The 18,566-nt window shown below is 47.8% G+C and overlaps 1 protein-coding gene across 1 annotated transcript in view; it reads left to right on the top strand.

The window, feature by feature from the left end:
• The first annotated feature begins 4,825 nt into the window (after positions 1–4,825).
• AKR1D1 (aldo-keto reductase family 1 member D1) overlaps positions 4,826–18,566 on the top strand; it is a 33,992-nt gene continuing 20,251 nt past the window's right edge. Inside the window, exon 1 of the mRNA XM_032195184.1 lies at positions 4,826–5,051. Coding sequence (XP_032051075.1) covers positions 4,959–5,051 — 93 coding nt within the window. The 5' untranslated portion in view covers positions 4,826–4,958. The remainder of the gene's footprint in view (positions 5,052–18,566) is intronic.

Consider the following 18,566-nt stretch of genomic DNA (forward strand, 5'->3'; position numbering starts at 1 on the left):
GCACAAGTGGTAGGCACATTTTCTCCCTCTCCTCATGCTCTCCTTGTGGATCCAGCACAAATGCTGTACCAGTGCTGGAAAAATGGGGCCAGCTGAGGTTTTTGGAGGTTATGCATTGCTTTCTGGGTCTTGCAGTGAAAAGTTTCAGCAAAAGCACACGTGTATTATACTGCCAGTACTACAGAGCTGTAAGTCAGACACCATTTGAAAGAAAACTTCAGGGCTCCAAGGCAGGACTTACCCAAACCAAATCCTTCGCAGACATAAAAATTATTTAAATAAACCAGAACAAGTCACTTAAGTATTTCATTGTTTGCGAAGTAGTTTATATGCAACAGTAGGAGGCAGAGGAAAAGTGTTTGCATAGAAACTCCTAAGAAGGCCCATTATATGGCACTTCCCAACAAAGCCCAGGCTGTTATCCCAGCTGTAATCAGTCTCATTGTGCAACAAACACGATCAAAGGGAAAAGATCGTGAACGCTCCCATACGAGAAAACCCTTGGCCACTGAGCAAGGAAATTACCCGGGCAATATAAGGTATCGCTCATCTCGCTGCCTGTCCTTGAGAACTAGACCATGGCATACAGGAAGATAAAAACAAGCTGAGAATATGGAATTAGTAGATGCTGAAACTCTTTTTTTTTTTTTTTTTTTTTTTTTTTTTTTTCCAGATAGAAAGCATTTTCCAGCTCAGTTTAGACCATTTGTTTCCATATTAAAAAAAAAAAAAAAGTGGTAAGAAAAAAAATCTCATTTCATTTCTAGTTCACCTACAAAACACTACACAGACATTTCTTAGAGTTGATAAGAGAGATTGGAAGTTTCTCTTTATATGTATTAGTTAATCGTATTTAGTGAGGTAAAGGGAAAAGAAATATTGGTCTTGACACGTGCTACTAAAACCTCTAAGCTAAATAGTTGTAAATATACATTATAAATAGATATCCCACAAGCACAATGGATGCATGCTACTTTATATGAGCTATTAAAGGACTTGCCTGAAAATATGCAGACTTTAAGACCATGTTTTAAGAAATTCTAACCAAAAACACATGCAGAGTATGCATTGTAGCAGATAATTGCACAGAGTGAAGCTCAGCTCATACAGAAAATAGAAACGGTGTAGCAACATGCGTTTTTTGTCTAATAGAGAAGCCCATGTATTATAAAAACACTTCCCAGTTTCCTTCTAAGAAAGCTAACTTTTTAGGCACTACAGGTCACTAACCTCTAGAAACTCACTAATCTAATCTGCAGTGTGTAAACACACACAAATTTACAAGATCCAAGAGAATGCTATTTTTAACATCTTCCCTTGTCCAAAACATCAGCTTGCTAAAAAAAGAAAAAGGAACTGCAGCCCACAAATCTCAGAAAAAAAAAAAAAAAAACAAACAAACAAACAAACAAACAAAAAAACCCAAAACACAAAACCCAAATGCTCGTCCTCTCCAGTCAACAATTCTTTCTCATTTCCGTCTTTCATCTTCCGAAATCTAGGGAGGCTGGTTTTTTTTGTTGTTTTTTTTTTTTTCCCAGGATACTCAGCAATTCAGTGCAAAATGAGAAAAGGGGTGATCTCTTTCCTTTAAAAGACTGCTGACAAACTTTGTTTGGCTAAAGGGGACATTAAGCACTTTCTTTAGCTGAGATTTCTACCGTTTTTAACAGGAAGAAACCTCAGCTGTCTGATACACTTTTCCTTTAAGATCTTGTATGAAATCATTACCTGTTGCGTGTATGTACAGGGGAACAAAAGCATTTAAGTATAAGCTGCTGCTTTTCAAAACCCCGTTCTTTACTGGTCTGAGATGACTAATGGAGCTATAAAACTGCACCATCAATCCAGGAATCATGAATATACCTTAGTTGCCTTTTTAAGGTGTTTTTGTGTGCTTTACAAGCCTTGCTAGAGGCTGCGGACTTGTGCCGATAGGATGGTAATTCTCATTACTTGCTCCTAAAGCCAGGCTGAAACCTCATTGTTTTTGTTTCCTAGAGAAAGAGCTAAGATCACATCTGCGTTTTATAAAAGCTCCTGAATAGTTGCTGATCAACAACAACCAGCAGCCAAAGCTTTGCCTCCAGAAACTTGCATTGTTTTTCAGTTGGAGTTGCTAGATACAGTGTCCTCGTAAAAAGTCTGGTTAAGTCATTTAAGCCCTGAAACCAAGAACTATACTTCCCTGGACAGCTAGCATTAATTGTTACTAATGAGAATTATATCCAAAGGATTCTGGACTGCATTGTTCAGCTTCCTTTGTTCTTTAAAGGATACTCATCATCGAGCTAAAATCCACCAGTACTTCTAGGTTTTGTGCAACGAGGCTATTTCAAGCTAGTAACTCAGACGTAAACGGGGAAAAAAAAATACATTTTCCTATCTGTTTGCCGGTTTTTATTATAAGATCTGTGCAGGCATTAAAACAGTAGGGCAGGGAGCTGGAGCTGCGATGGGAATTAAGAAGTTGCATGTGTAAAAGCATTCACGCTACTCGCTATTGGCCAGGGCTGGGGGAGGACTCATAAACCTCGCTGCGATTTCTCCAACCAGCACATGGGCTGAATTTTACAAGGACCGGGCTCGCAGTGAACCAGAAGAGGCAGCTGATGCCTGCTGCCCGAGGGCTGCCGGAAACCCCCACCGCACCGAGTGCCGGGGGCTCGCAGCGCAGGGGGCCCTGGGGCTGCCGGGCTCTCCTGGCAGACCACTTTTCCTGACTGTTCCTAGAAGCTGGAGTTGTTCTCCTGCCCCAGCTCAGTTTTCTGTGATTTACAGCAAGTCCATCAGCCCCCCTTTCCCAGCTGTTGGTGCTCCTTGCACTTTTTCATGTACGGGCACCACAGGCACAGTTTGGGGTCACACACAGCTCAGTGCATGCATAGCTCTGATGCCGGAGCAGATGATCCAGCTGGTTGTGCCCTCAGGCACCCCAAGGCAAATGAGCAAGTGGTGCCATAAATCCCCCACAAATTGTTGGATTAGGGGAAATGATTGGAAAAGTGCTGGGGTTGGCTTGGAGTGTGGGAGCTCAGGGGTAGGAACCAGCCACAGGGCAGTGGGGCCTCTTCACGGGATACCAGTTGGGGAGTGGGGATGGAGGGGTCCCCAGATGCCCTCTGCCACCTCAGACTTCTCTACTCACAGCACTTCCATCTTGCTCCATGCTGTTCCCTGTTGGAAGCAGGGCAGAAGTAGGTCTACAGCCAAGTGCTGTGGCAGACTGTTCCACACGCTGGCATCGACTTGTCCTCCCACAAACACACGGTACACATACACATGGCTGTCACAGAGAGGGGAGATAAGAGCTTCTCCTGCAGCAAGCAAATTGCAGCCAGTTTTGCTGGGAAGGCATGGAGGAGGTCACTGGGTTCCCTTCCTCCCTATCCCGTGGGAACCCCTGCACTCCCAGGTACCCGCAGCTTATGATAACGTGGGATGGGGTTCAGCAGGTCCGAGCTGCCTACAGTGCCCACAGGCAGGCTGTAGTTTGTCCCAGTTTTGCTCCCCAAGATGATAACTTGGCCACCGTACAGCTAGATCTTTGCAGTACGTTGTACAGGTGGTCAGAAAAGCCTTGGCCGTGCTCAGTTCACTCCCCAAGGAGCACTTTACACCACGTTGTGCTCTCCTTGTCCTACAGCACTGCACATGCTATCTAGTGGGTTTGCACTTAGTCACAAGCTGCTTGGTAGGCTCCTACCAGCAAAAGCAGCATTTTTTCCATCTCCACTGGAGACTCTTGAAGGTGTCCAACCTGTAACACTGATCTAAAAAGCTCTCTTAGTTAGCATGGTGTTCTTCAGGCAGATCTCCAGTGTTAACAGTCATTACCTTTTCCCCAAATGCAAACTAGCACCTACCTATTGATTTCAAGGACCCTGCGAAGATAGCTTATGTGATGGATCCATGAACCCCTCGTTGAATTGCAGACCTGCTGAACACGCACAGAAAGCTAGGTGTGGTATTACAAGAGTGAAAATAACCTTCCAGGTGAAGGATATTGTTATGTCCAAGGTATAATCTTCTCTGAGGGCTTATCTTCAGGTGGAACTAGGAAGATATGGAAAGCCATACGTTTCAAAACAGGATGGGGAAAGCTCGGCACAGCACAGCTGCAGGACACAAAGTAGCTGGCTCAGGACAGGGAACATCTTTGCAGCGTGGAGCAAAAGCTGAGCCCCGGGTGGATTGGGAGTCAGAAAGGACAGCAAGAGCTGTGGGTTGGATTTCACAGGGAGCGTTGTCCCTTTCAGGGAGAGCAGCAATAGGAAACACATACATTTTTTTTCCACCGTGGTGCAGAATTAGACTGCGAGGAACTGTAATTCGGGACTCACACTGAGGCAGGGGAACAATTCACCACCCTGCCGGCTGAGATTTTCTTCATTCCTCCCTGCCCCTAAAACACCAGTCACCAACCTGCGGGCAGGAGGGGAGCCCCCACCCGGGGCAGACACCAAGCGAGCCCCACTCCTTTCAAAACCAGCCTCACCCCTCCGCGAGAAAACTCCCCAAACCCGCGATCCCAAAGCCAGGGAAGCCTCGGGGAGCCCCCGACCCCCTTGGGCGCGGGCGGCTCCGCGCTCTAAGGCGCGCCCCGAGTTTCCCACGGAGCAGCCGCTGCCCGGCGCGACCCGGCGGGGCTGAACCGTGCCTTGCCGAGCCGTGCCAAGCCAAGCCAAGCCGAGCCGAGCCGAGCCGTGCCGTGCCGGGGCGGTGCGCGGGGGCCGCCGGTGTCCGCGGAGCCGGGGCGGGGCGCGGGGCGGTGCGGAGCGGGGCGCGGTGCGGGGCTGCGACGGGCACACGTGGTGGCTCAGCCCCCCAAAAAGGCTTCTCCCGGCCGGCGGCAGCGGCCACTTCGGAGCTCGGCCCCCGGAGGTGGGTCGGGGCGCAGGGGGCTGGCTGCGGAGCGGCGCCGCCCGGCCGTGCAGGCAGCCCTACCTGGCGGCACGATGAACCTGACGGCCGAGAGCCACCGCGTCCCGCTGAGCGACGGGAACAGCATCCCGCTGCTGGGGCTGGGCACCTACGCCGACCCCCAGAAAGTAAGTTCGGGTCCCGGGGCAGGTGGGGAGCTGCCCTCCTGCTCCTTTCCTCTCCTCCCTCCCGCGCCCGGCTTGCCTTTTGCTTCTTTCCGCGCAAACTTTAAAGAAAAAAAAAAAAAAAAAAAAAAAAAAAGCCGACTTCTGTTAAGAGCACCGGCAGCGCGCAGAGGTGGAAAGGTGGGAAGAAGGGGAGAAATATCCCAAAATCCTGCTGATCTCAAAATCCTTGCACCGCGCGCCTCACCTCCCGCACCGCCGCCGAGCTCCGCGCTTGGGGGCGCACGGGGAAGGGGCTGGGGACCGGGGACCCCCGGGGGCGCCGCGGGCAGCAGGAGAGGGGCAGCCCCCGGAGAGCATCGGGTCCTCGTAGGGGGTCCCCGAGCCCCTTTCCCAGGCTGGGGCGCCGCGTTTCGGCTCCCCCGGGCTGGCCCCGATGCCCCCGGCGCTGATAAGACGAGGGATTTCGGACCGTCTCGCAGCTGGCCCCCGCCACTTTCCAAGGAATGTTCCTGAAACAAAGACCCAAATTCCTGCATCCTGATTCCTGCGGCTCCCACAGCTGACTGCCAGCGGCCAAACCACTCTCAAATACTCTGCATCCCTCGGTTTTGTGCGTCCCGGGCAGGCATCCCAGCTAACTGTGGCACTTTTCTGCTGCGTCAAGGCCGTGGAAGCACACCTGATGCTCCTTCCCTCCACACACCTGGGAACATGAAGGCAATTCCCTAGCAGCTACCTTTCGTTCTCCTAAGCAGACTGATCTTTCAGCAGCTCTTTTGTGTTTGTTTGTCCGAAGGGAAGCGAAAGAGGTACTGTCGCCAGCCCCCTTCTTGTGTAATAGTATCAGAGTTGAGATGCGATGTTGCATGCATGACTCTGCATACCACGAGGTATTTAAAAATACCTTTTCTTTTTTTTTTTTTTCCTAAGAAAATTCTTGATTAAAGCCATTTAACAACTGCTAAATGCGGCATATTAATGTCAAAGAAGACCCTCAAGAAATGCTGCTGCAGGCAGTGGATGAGTGATGCAGAAGGGGTGTGAGAAATCCCCAGAGCTGCCAGTATCCTCGCTTAGCAGCGCCAGTTCACGCAGGGAGAATCAGTGGGAATCTGCAATTTCAGAGGCTGGGCACCGTCCCCCACATCACTAGAGTTTTTCTGGAGATATTTTTAGCTAGTGATGTTCCTTGAATAAGGGTTGGCGAAACAAAATTAAACTCTCTAACAGGAGCTTTAACATACCACAGCCGAACATTGCATAATTCGGTGACAAAACAGTTCTGAGCAAACTTGGAGCCGCTCTTTGCAGTTCTGCCTGCCGTGCCCCCAGCCCTTGGGTTGCTGACAAAGGGGTGACCCAGCCTCACCATGCTTCCCACCTACAGCCTGGGTGAGCTGTGGCATTATTTAGCTAAAGCTGGCTGCTCAGAGCGGTAGGAACCTGCCTCAGCCCAGCGGGGAGGCGAAGGGATTCCCCATCCAGGGGCAGCCTTCTCGGCTAAGAGTAACCCTGCTAAGAGTTCACTCTGCAGAAGGTCCGATGTCCTGGAAGCACCACAGCTGCAGTCCCGCTCCTTCTGCCCCAGCCCTGCAAAATCCCATGTCCTCCTTTGCCTGCCTGCGGGTCAGAGCGACGGCGAGCCCTCCCCGTGGAGCTCGTCCAGCAGTCATCAATCATTTTTAGGTGCTGGTGGTTTCCAGCCGAATCAGCCTCTGGGAACTGGCTTTCTGCGTGTGCCTCCTTTGTTTTCTGGGGACAGGACAATGCAGACAGGGCTTTGCTATGGCAACCCGAATTGAGAGCAATTGGGACCCCTGTGTAAGGACACCCTCCGTGGGGATGAGTGTGTGTCCCAGCCACCCATTCACACTCCCCCCACATGTCTGTAGGAGTTTGATTCTCTGAGCTGTCTCCCTTGCACATGATAAATGTGTTAAAAAGTTGTGAGCAGGAGGAGGAGCTGAGAAGAGGTAGCACGAAGCACTGAGAAGTCCCTTGCAAAAGTCTCCTTTTCTCAGGAGACCAGGTGAAACACTACGTGTTGATCCGGAGGCGCTGCAGCCCTGTGCTAGGATTAGGACAGTGTGTTTGAATTGGGGAACATGCCAGGGAGGGCAGCTGGGGAAACGTGGTAGCAGGGCACTGCTGGATTTGTTGCAGGATTGTTTGCAGCTGCTGGTTGGTGATGGGGCAGGGCAGTTAAATGGGTCATAGCTTAGAGCTTGTCCATCCCAAAAAGGCTGCTTTGCCAATGGGAGGACGGGGGGCTTCTGTTAAGGTCTTGCCATGGCAGTGAAGTGTGGCTGAGCTGGGACAAGCTGCTCTGCTGAGTGCTGACTTGTGCCTGGCGCACCTTCCACCGGGATGCCTGGCAAGGTTTCCATCCTGTTCCACTTGCCTAGAGAGTTGAAAGGGATTGTGGCAACAAGGGACAGTTTCAAGGTTTACCTTAGCGAGCAAGGCTATAAACTAGCACTGACATGTTTCCCTTAAAGCAGTTAGCTGTAGCCTTTTGTGGCCGAATTGCTTCAGAAGCTGCATCTGAGCCACCCGTTCACCAGCGGTGGGGGCAGACGGCTGGTGGAAGTCGCGGTGCCAGCCGTCCCAGGCACGCTCTTTCTGCTCATGACTCAGATCTCCGCGACATGTAGCCATTTCGCGCTTTGATATGAAACGCAGAGCCGCTCACTTGTCAGATTATTCATCTTGCTCTTGGAGGCAGACTTTTTTTTTTTTTTTTTTTTTTTTTCTCTCAAAGGTTATTCACCCTGGCACCTCCATGTCAGAGCAGCTTGTCCAAAACAAATCTGTTTTCTCAATCTGGCACTGTAGCCCAGTAGCTCGTAACGAGCCTGGAGCGTTCTTCCTGAAGTGCAGGAATGCACCCACTGGTTAAGCAAACCAGGCATATCTAGCTAGCCACGGAGCAGGGAAAGCTGTTCCTCCGACGGCTGGTTACAAGGAAACAGAGGCAGGAGGCCAGCTTTCATGTTTCGGGCTTTGTCTGGGTAAGCTGCACAGCAGTGCGTTCAGAATTGAAATGTGTCAGCAGCTCAGCTTAAATAACTTAATTGTTCTCCTAAAGACTACTTCGGAAGATAAGTCATGCTCCTGCAGTTGTGAAACATCAGACAGAAAAATAGAATCTGTTGGCTGAAGCTTGGTCTTGTGCACGAGCTTACTGACTCAATGAAGCACATCGCTCGGCTGGAGCAGAGCTGGCTGCTGGGGAAGAGGGCTGCTTGACAATCAGGTTACTTTGTTGAAAGCTTTTTCCCCTCACTTAAAGGAGAGCTGCTCTTCTGGCTGGATACAGGTTGAACTAATTACTCAAGACTAAAACCACCCATAGCACAAAGTTGGGGGTTGCTTTTTGTCTTATGCTCCTAGCACAGCAGGAAAATGCAAAGAATCCACTTGCTATCAGCTCATCTCCTACCAGAAAGAAAAGAATCCTCATCGGGTCATAGAATTAGTGATAAATCTGGACTGATAGTTAGAAAAGCACTTAGAAAACACTTTTGCTGCTCTAAGTGGTGTTTCCTATTCTTATTTCCAAGGAATGCTAATAGCTGCCTTACCAAAAAGCTTAGTTTGCTTTTTGGTGCAGATGCCAGCGCACTGAAGTTGATTTTGTGCTCTCCTTGCACAGGGAAGGAAACAAGTAAAATCTTGCCTGACATAAATTCGTCTCTCTATCCTAGCAAGGATAGACTCAAGCAAAACGCTGAAAATCCCAGTTGCTGTCTCCTTCTCTTTTTCTCTCTTCCCTTCTCCCCAATATCCCTTCCCTTCATGGATCTGGGAGAGAACCACAGCAGGAGCAGGGTGTTGGGACTATCAAGGCCCTCCAGATGGCTTTAAAATTTGAGGCCAATTCTGCCTCTGTCTGGCTGCATGGATCCTCCTGGCAAAGCCCTGAGTGTGCGGGACTGGCTCTGCCAAGGCTGCGCATCCAGCTTTCCCTCCCCGAGGGCCTCCAAGCTTTTGACCCTATTCTTGGGGGTATTAAACACCTTAAAGGGGGAAAAGTGGGAGAAGGCAGCCCCAGGGGGGCCAGAGGGGAGGGTGGAGGAGGAGGACAGCCCCCATGTTGAGCCCGTAGCATCACCCCATGTGAGTGCAGAGCTGGATCGGGGGGCTTGGTTCCCATGCCACCAGTGAGTGGTACCCACACCTGGCGGGCAGTGGATGAGGCGCGGATATGAGCAGGCTCAGAGGGGAAAGGTGCTAAAAACGCTCCTAAATCCTGGAAATCCTACGCCTCGTTAAAACTGCCCTTACGCCCGCTTCACTTCATAACTCATCCCTGTCAACGCGGCTAAGATCACCAGCCCGGTGCCTCCACATAAATACTGGCTGTCTCCCTGGAAGGTCAAGGGGCCTTGGCCGCACATCCTCTCCTGCCTTCCTGTTTTGACTGAGGGAGGAGAGGGCTCGGAGGGAAGGTTGTAGCAACCACACTGTACACAGGCACTGCTTCTGAAACATAAGATTGGGCAAAGCGCTCAAGAATAGCACTGGGTGAGGGCTTTTGGCAAGTTGTGACTCTGCTAAAAATGAGGTTCTGAGGTAGCCAAATCCATTCATAAATTGGAAGCAGTTTTGTGGAATAGTTTCAGGCAAAACAAATGGCAAAGCATTTCATTTTGGGCACTGGCAGTACAAGCTGAGGAGTCAAAGGATTATTAAAGCAGTTGGAGGGAGCAGTTGCCTTACCCCGAATAGCCCGCTGGTTAGGGAGCCCACATGGGCGGTGGGAAACCAGATTCAGTTCTCCCCACCACCTCCAGGGATCAGATTCTTATCACACCACCCAGGGAAATAATGTGATCGTTGGGTATGCGGTAGCTTGAGGGGGGCAAGAAGAACCATGCACACGTTGGAGAGGGAGGAGCACCCGTCCCACAGCCCGGTGGCTCTGGCTGCTTGAGGGCTCTGTGTGATTTCTTGCCAGGCAGGAGAGACCTGTGCCTGAACCCCTAACTGCCACAAAGTCACCCTCGTGAGCGTGAGCCTGGCTTTTGCTTAAAAAGGGATGGCTGGTTTGAATCATGGAAAGGAAAAGTTCATCCAGGGCTCCCGCATCCGATCTGAGTGACCAAGTGAAAAGCCTTTTTTAGTACCCTGAGCTACTTTCTACACCCTAGCTAGAAGCTGAACAGAGTAAATTTTTGCTGTATAGTCCCAGCAGCCCCTAGTGCTCTCGTAGGAGCTTTTATGCCAAAAATGTTCCTTGCACGAGGGTGCGCACACAAATTATTTCAATCAGCCCTCATGGTGTGGGCTGCATCTCTGCTGCAGGCTGCCCTTCACTGGGGCTGGCCACAGGCAACCTTAAAGCCAAAAGAGGTATCAGTTAACTTGTCCCCATGGTGAGATACCTGGATCTCTAAGCTGCAGTACAGGGAGATTACACATGATTTAATTCTCTTTGTTTTCCTCCTGGCCATCAGCAGCTTCTGAAACATGATCAGATGAAGACAGCAATGATAGCAGGTGACTTGTAGAGTCACCTGGCTTGACCCAAATCCATGAAATGGATGGGGTATTGAAAGTCCCAGGCAGGAGCGATATCTAAGATCTTCACAGTTGGGGTTGAAGCTTAAAGGCTTCCACTTCCTGATCTCTTCTCTATTATTTTCTCCTTCTCCAAATCCAAGCTTTCTTCTTCATCCCAAGGCAAACCTCCCACTCTGCTACAAGATTTTACTTGAAAGAAGTAATAGAGGTAGAAGCAGGAATTGCCATAACATGCACATGTCCTTACAGCCTTAGTTTACTTCTCACAGCACACTATTAAACAATAAAAAAAAAAAAAAAAAAAAAAAAAAAAACCACAGTCCTATTAACATGAACAGTAGCACGCAAATATGTACGTGAACCCAGAGTACCTGGAGTGTGAAGTTAGCTCTGTAATGAACCTGCACAAAATCACCACAGATGTAGGCCAGTGATACATTTTGCCTTTTTTTAGCCTTAAAAAAAAGATATCAGGAACCCAATTTGAAAAGAGCTCGGGGGAGTCAGCTGACACACTTGGCTACAGACTGTCATATTCATGCCCTGAACTTAAGCAGTAAAATAAGCTCCCAGAAGAAAACTTAGTAAATAAATAAATAAATAGATAGATAAATTGTGGGGCCATATTCCCCTAGCAGCATTTCCAGAGGGCATGGTGCCCCTTTACAGTCCATGCTGGTGACCACTACTGTCTTTATCAAGCCATTTGCTTTCTGAGCAGCAGCATTTCCCTGTGGGTATTAATCGACCTTATCCCCAGCGAGCAGCAGAGACACACTGCCTCTCAGGGCTGGGATTTCCAAGGCATCTCTCAGAGTCTCCAAGGACATCCTAAAGCCACACTCCCAAGCTGAGACCCACACACTAGAAGCAAAGGTGGGAGGAAAGAGGCACATTACTGCAGCCCGGGGAGAAAGCCGTGCCTGAGCTGCTCCACATCCACCAAGACAGCTCCTTGCTTGCCTATGAATAAACCATTAGCCTAGCCTTCAGGCTGAACAATATTTACCCCCAAACTATGCTTCTGTAGCCAGATCAAAGTTATGCCTCAGTTGGTTTCACACTTGCAGAACTAGACCCTACCCTAGCCATTCTGCTTGCAGCATGCAAGTGGCACACCTCACCTTCGGTTATGGGCGGCAATGCCCTCATTGCTTAATCTCTCAGATTTTGTTCCTTATTCCTCGACTAAGCAATGCCCTCATTGCTTAATCTCTCAGATTTTGCTCCTTATTCCTCGACTAAGTCACAGTTACTGGCAAGACCTGGTTGCCAAGAGCGGATGAAGGCAGCATTTCTTAGTATTTGGTCCCCAGATGCCGGGATGAGGCAGCAGCAGGCGCCAGCAGAACAACATGGCTCTCGGGCAGGAGAGCAGCCAATGGTTTGGAAACACAATCAAAAGCCCCGTAAGTAAGAAGTGACAGGAGAAGGAGTCCGTGCGAGGCTTCAGGAAACTACAGTGACTCTGGGCTATGTTACCACCTTAATCCATCCCTGCTTTTTGCTACACAGATGGCGAGTATGCCAGAGCACAAGGGACGAACGCTTAAGGTCCTGCTTTCACGGGCTGTCCTTCTCATCACAAATAAATAAGGGTACCGAGTAGAAAAATGCACAAAATCAAACGGTTTTCAAACAAATCCTGCTTTCATCACTGACTTTTGCTAAAAATCTTAAAGTTGCATAGCACATTTTTTATTTCCCTGTCATATATACTTTAATGGCGTATTTGCCACCAACGAAGAGCAGAGTTCATTTATCTTGCAAATAATCAGAGCCTTTTCCATTCTGCCATACAACTTTCCTGCTCTGCAGCTGGAACAATCTTTCTACACTCCCATGCCTTCAATGCTTTCTCAGCCGTGACCTCTCCTCCCCCTGCCTGCTACCACCTCTTGACGCCTCAGTTCCTGCTAACTCCCTGTAATCTCATGTTATACAATGGAACAGTTTTGGCTCGCATAAATGCAAGATCGCATCTCTAACTCATTAAGAAAGAAAAATTAAGTCATCTAATTATATATATATAAATAAAAAAAAAAGACCTGTTAATCAGAAAAGCCAGCCTATTTTTTTTCTGATATGTGGCAAGCTCAAAAGCTACCTTTTGCGCAAGATCTATCCTTTTACTGGTGAAGTTGGATTTGACAAAATGACTTATCACCCTCTGTCAAGCTGGAGAAAAGATTCTTGCACATAGCTTTCTTTACAATGTAAGCTGTGTTTTTATGAGTTTTATTTGCACAAAGCTCTATTTTATTGGCTCTAAGTGCTGAATTCACAGAATTGCCTGTTTGCCTTTCTCTATCTTCTCTGCTGAAATCTCTGTGGTTCTTAGTTTCTATGAATCCCGTAGCTTACAAGAAAACAAACTGATAGTATGACTAATCTCTGCTTCATGCCAGTGGCTTCTGTGGTGTTTCCAGCTCTGAACACGATTAGCGTCTAATCATATGTGGCAGATTAAAAGCTTCATTCACTGAAACGGTCAACATGTGAAATGCCTGATGGGAACAGACCTAGTCTCAAGGAAGAAAGCAAATGAAAGACTGACTTTCTAGCTACAAAGTTCATCAACCTATGGAGCAAAACGGCCACAGAATTGGTAGTTGCAGAAAATGGTAGGTTTCTTAGTTTGCCCTGATGAGCAGATGGCATCACTGGTAAGTCAGAATGACTTAGCCCCCCACCCTCAAACATGAACATGCCTTAAACTACGGGACCAAGAGATGCGTCCAAGACCCTTGTGCAGGGCGGATGACCCAGGCTGATGAAGGCGCTGACAGCTAGATAATTGCCTGGCCCTGGTGCAGCGCTGCCTGTGTAATCCAAGCGGAGGGGCTGGCTCTTGCAGCCAACCTGGCACAGCTTCACTTGGCTCCTGGAGGCGGCACCGACACACTGCCGGAGCGCTCCGGGGGGAGAAGTTCCCAGAGCAAGGCGACATTTAGGAGATGACAGCTTTGGCTGGGAGCTGGTATGGCTCTGGGACGGTGGATATCAGATGCTAACATCACCCGCTGAGCTAGATGTCTGGCTGTGACAGAAGGTGGAACTGCATTTAATCGGTCCAGATGCAAAACTAATAGAAGGTTAATCCAGATAAGCTTTTAAGGACGGTAGCACTACCCAAAAACAGTCTTAAGGATTCTTGTTTGAAAAGTAACCAAACAGGAAGCAGACCTTTTCCGTTCCATAGCTGCACACGGCAGTGACGAGCACGAGCTGTTTCAATACATCCCTCTTCCAAAAACTACAAAGCTAGCTGTTACCAATGCAAGAATATGCAGCCCAAATATTGACCAAAAAAAAGATTACTTTTTCTCTTTCTCTGGCTTTGTAAAGATGCTGGATTTTTAACCCTGCCCAAGAGCCATAGGGAAAGCCCTTCTATGTAAATAAAAGTTCTGCAGACTGCTTTACAGAAGTGGAGACAGGGAATCGCCAGCATTGTTGAAGAGAGTGGAAAAACTGAACCCCTACAAGTGAGTCATCTGAATTAACATGACTGAAAGATACACTTTTTGGCAAGAACACTTAGAGCCCAATTTTCCAGGCAAACCTGCTCCATTTTCTGAAACGTCCCTGAGTGACTCCATACGTTAAACGTGGCCGCGCACTCCCACGTGTCCCTGGTGCCGTGCGGTTCCCCAAGGAACAGCGTGAGCATGTTCTTACAGCTCATGCGGGAAGTGAACATCTGGGCTGCGTCTTTGGTTGACCCAGGAGGCCACATTTGTCAAAACTTGAAAACGCTGTGCAGAAAATGCCTCTTTAAGCTTCATCAAAGCCAACTTTTGTTGGTTCAGATAACTAGGTGGTGGAATTCCCCAAGCTTTACATCTGCCTTCACAAACGTTTCTGCCAACTGGTGCCAGAAACCTCTCCCCTTTAACTCTAGGGAATGAAGTGGAGGAACTACTGGCAATCTTTGCTTTCTCCTCTGCTATTGCACAAGCTGGTGCTTCATCCTCCCCTAGTACCTCACACGTCCATGGGATCACATTTCTTGTTTGAAGGATGTTTAGCATCCACCCTTGCAGTTAGATGTGTGCTTTCTAGGGCTGGATGGCTGGACATCGTGTGCTCCAGCTCTACAGGAAACTGTCCCAGTACACCCCGCTGGCACTGCGAGCATGGGACCCCAGCGTGCACATCATTTTCTTGGTTTGCTTTAATCCTCTAACTGCTTAAAACTGGGGCATGGCAGCCCTTTTGCTTAGGCTTGCCTTAAGTGAAAACTTGCAGCGATCCTCAAGCTGAGGATTCTGCAATCAAGTGGTAAGAAAAACTCCAGCAGCCTCTGCCAGCTACAATAATAAGGCTTTCCTGAACACAGCTTTGGCTAAATCCTAGAATAACAGTGTCACAGGAATTCTAGAAATGCTAAATCTGCAGTTATGCAATCTAGGTTGCTGCTGTTCAGGCAGTCAGGCCTCAGGCTTCGGACCACTGACGGGACACCACACCAGACAAAAAGGCAACCCTTGTCCATGCTCATTTGCAGCACAACCCGAGGCAGAGCGCATCACCATTCACCACATCTACTGTGGGTGCATTTGCCATCCTGTACTTCCTAAGGCAATGCAGTGTGTGCTATGGAGCATAGCCCCAGGCCAGCACAGCAGCCCCTTGCTGTGCTCCCTGCCTCCGACCTCAGCTCTACCTGCTTTTGCAGAGATCCCTTCTCCGGGTTTTGCTTCCCGGATGGTGGCTGCCAACACTTCCGGGGGAGGAAAGCCAGATTTTCCTGTGTACAAGAGAGAGAGATGTGCTGGCGGTTGCGTTTTCCAAGAAAGAGGTGTACGGTACAGCTTCTCCTTTACAAGATTAAACAATTCTAAGAATGTACCCTTGTGCAGCTTATATCCTCTGGCTTTGTAAACTCAACCTGCACTTTCCTGTAATGCCTTCAGTACACGTTTTCTGTGCTCTGCTCCTGACATCTTAAGCTAGTCCTCTTTGTCAGTTTGTCCAGAAAACAGGCAAATGGAAATAAGCAATTGGGCTTCTAGAAACTTGCATAAGAATCTGTGTGTGAGTGCCGAGCTCTGGCAACAGAGGCGCTGAGCCCAGGAATGTACCTACTTTCTCCTTCCTGTATTTAGCTGACTAAGATTCCTAAACAGCAGCTCCACATCTTAAATTATAGGTTAGCACTGGAGCGCTTAGCCCACAGTTTGGATCCCTTGTGTAATTCAGCTGCAGCTCGAGTCAGATTTTTTTCCAGGAGTTGGCCCTGTCTTTCCCAACATCTCAAGCTCTTCCTCCCAGGATCACCAGTCCCAGAGAGGGTACTGGATACCACTCACTGTCCACGTGAGGTGCTCGGGGCTAAGGTAAACTGCTCATCCCATCAAGTGTTGCTTCCTCAGCTCCCATGCACTGCCAAGGTGAGGGCAACTGTAAATCAGCGTGCATGAAATAAGGCAGAGAAGCACGTGGGAGCCTGAGTCAGACTGTTTACCGTATGCGCTAATAAGGAAAAAATGACAATAGCGGTGTTAAGACATTGAAAAGTACTGCCATGGGAGCTGTTCATGTGGTCTTGCAAGATTGTTATCTACCACTGATATGTCCTGTTAGCTTTGTCTTTGGAGGTAACCATAATCCCTCTCTACCAGCTATAAAGTAGGTAGAAATTCCTGACCAGAAAAGGATGCTACAGAAAAGGCAGACTGACTGGCAGGAAGCTGGAATGCAACACTAAATCGCAGTAATGAGCTGGACTACCCCAAACACTGCTAAGCAAATATTGTCCTACTTGAGAGACAACAGCAAAATTTGTGGGTATGCCTGCACCAAAAATATAAATAAATAAATAAATAAATAAATATATATATATATATATATATATATATTCTCCTGTGGCTTGATCACGTGCAATCCTGAGCAAAACTGAAGCTGTACATTTTCTGTGGTAGGGAGAATAATTTCTGACAAAATGGGATGTGATGAAAGGTGTCTGGAATAAACATTAAAAAAAAATTTATGGTCTCAGAGGAAAAGAGAGCATACCCTTTCAGACAGGCAGAACTGATGAAGCACATTGCTTTTTCAGACTCATAAAATGTGGTAACTGGCCAGTTGGCTACTTCGTCTATGGAGAAGGGGCCAAATTGCTTCTTCCTTTCTTTCAGTGAAGGTGCAGATCTAAGCCTGCTCCCCACATCCTTCTGCCAGATTTTATTTACCATAGAACCTGAAGGAAGTGATTGCTGGTTTAATCTGTCATGCGTGCCAGTAAATCAGTAGGTTTACAGGCTATTGACTGATAAAGGGAAAAAGCTGCGTGTGTTGTTTCTTTAAACTGTATGATCTTTAAAATAACTTAGATGCTATTAAAGGTGTTCTTAGTGAAAGAGCAAATGGTTCTAGTTAACTGACCAGTTTTTCTTTTATCAGAGTAGTTGTAGTAAATTTAATACTTTTCTGGCACACAGTCACTGAATGTAACAGCACTGCAGATAAAATCTGGCTTACAGTGTACAAGTGGTTATAAAATTCCAGTTCTAAAATAACAGCCCTTGATCAAAGTAGCACGGTTGCAGGGCACACTGATTAGAAACTGAAGCATTCATTACAGCCAAGGATCAAGCACACCTCTTATCTATGGCTAAATAAAATGTAATAAAGAAGTAAAGATTTGTCTTAAGGCCAAAGCCTCCTGAATGACTACTGACAAAGCACGAAGGTTTATAGCACTGAGACATTTCAGTACCTTGTCAGGCATTCATACTGCTCAAAGCCTAATCCCCACTTACTTGGGAAACGGTGCAAGAACACACAGAGGCATGCATGAGGGGAACAGACAGCATGGGCAACCACATTGGCACCATACTTGCTGGTGCGATGCACCACCACCCGTAGGTACACAGCCCACGGTGAGGCTGCTGAGGTCTGGCTGCCCTGGTAGAGGTGAACCACTGCCTAGCCCCTATACCCTTTACTCCACAAAAGACTGAAAATTGAGAAGTCTCAGGCTAAGCAGGTGAGCAGAGAGGAGAGACCCAGGCTTGCACCTTCTCTACTGGAAAGACAGATGAGCCGTGGTGATCTGAGTCATCCTGCTTTAATACAGTCTGTCAAAAACAATGGAATAAGATACGACACTTAAGGCAGCACTTCTAAAAAGTGGCATAAACCACAACATAACTAGCCTGTGCAACTCATCAACGCAGTTTACCACAGCCCATTACTGCAGGCTTTGGAAGGATTAGAAATGTGAAATGCTAGAGATGATAGTTTCTCCATCAGAATGAAAATAAACATACAGTATAAAGTTTCCAGACTCGCAGATGTCCCAGTCCCAGGCCTTCAGCTTAGAGGGTTCAATAAAGGCAGAAATTTCCAAATACCATTCCCTAGGTTCCCTTGCATTTTCATCTGAAACACCTTAAACCAGAATCTGTCAGACATAATATACCACATCAGATGAAATGAACTAGCGCAATGAAAACATTTGTATTTAATGTAAACCCATCTCCAGCCCATGGTAATCAAGGCGTGATCCAAAAAAAAAAAAAAAAAAAAGTCTCCTCCAGCCCCTAAAGAATAAGATTAATCCTTTAATCCTTGAGATGGAGGAGTCTTTCATAAGATTATTTGTACAGATGTATATAAGTCCCATGCAGAAGATTAAGAAATACATACAGCTCTAACATAAACTAGCCAATTCAGCCAAAGGCAATTGAAGTAGCTGCAGCTTGCTCATTTTCCTCTGTTCCACCCTCCTGCCAAGCCTGCAGTGATACCCTTCTGTGGTATGTGACACTCTGCTCTTCTTTACCTACTCTTTCTGCTTCTCTTACTGACCAAATGGCCCCAGTGCCTGAGAAAATCAGACAACTGAGAAAATTAGCAACTCAGTAATCAACTCAGAAATCCTTGCTTTGTGGAGTTTAGTTTACAGCTTGAGGAAACAACTGGGAGCTGTGCTCATGCCATATGACAAGAGTGCAAGAGAGGTGAAGAAATCTTAGGATC

This window comes from Aythya fuligula, chromosome 1, assembly GCF_009819795.1.
Source record: "Aythya fuligula isolate bAytFul2 chromosome 1, bAytFul2.pri, whole genome shotgun sequence".
Lineage (NCBI taxonomy): Eukaryota > Metazoa > Chordata > Aves > Anseriformes > Anatidae > Aythya > Aythya fuligula.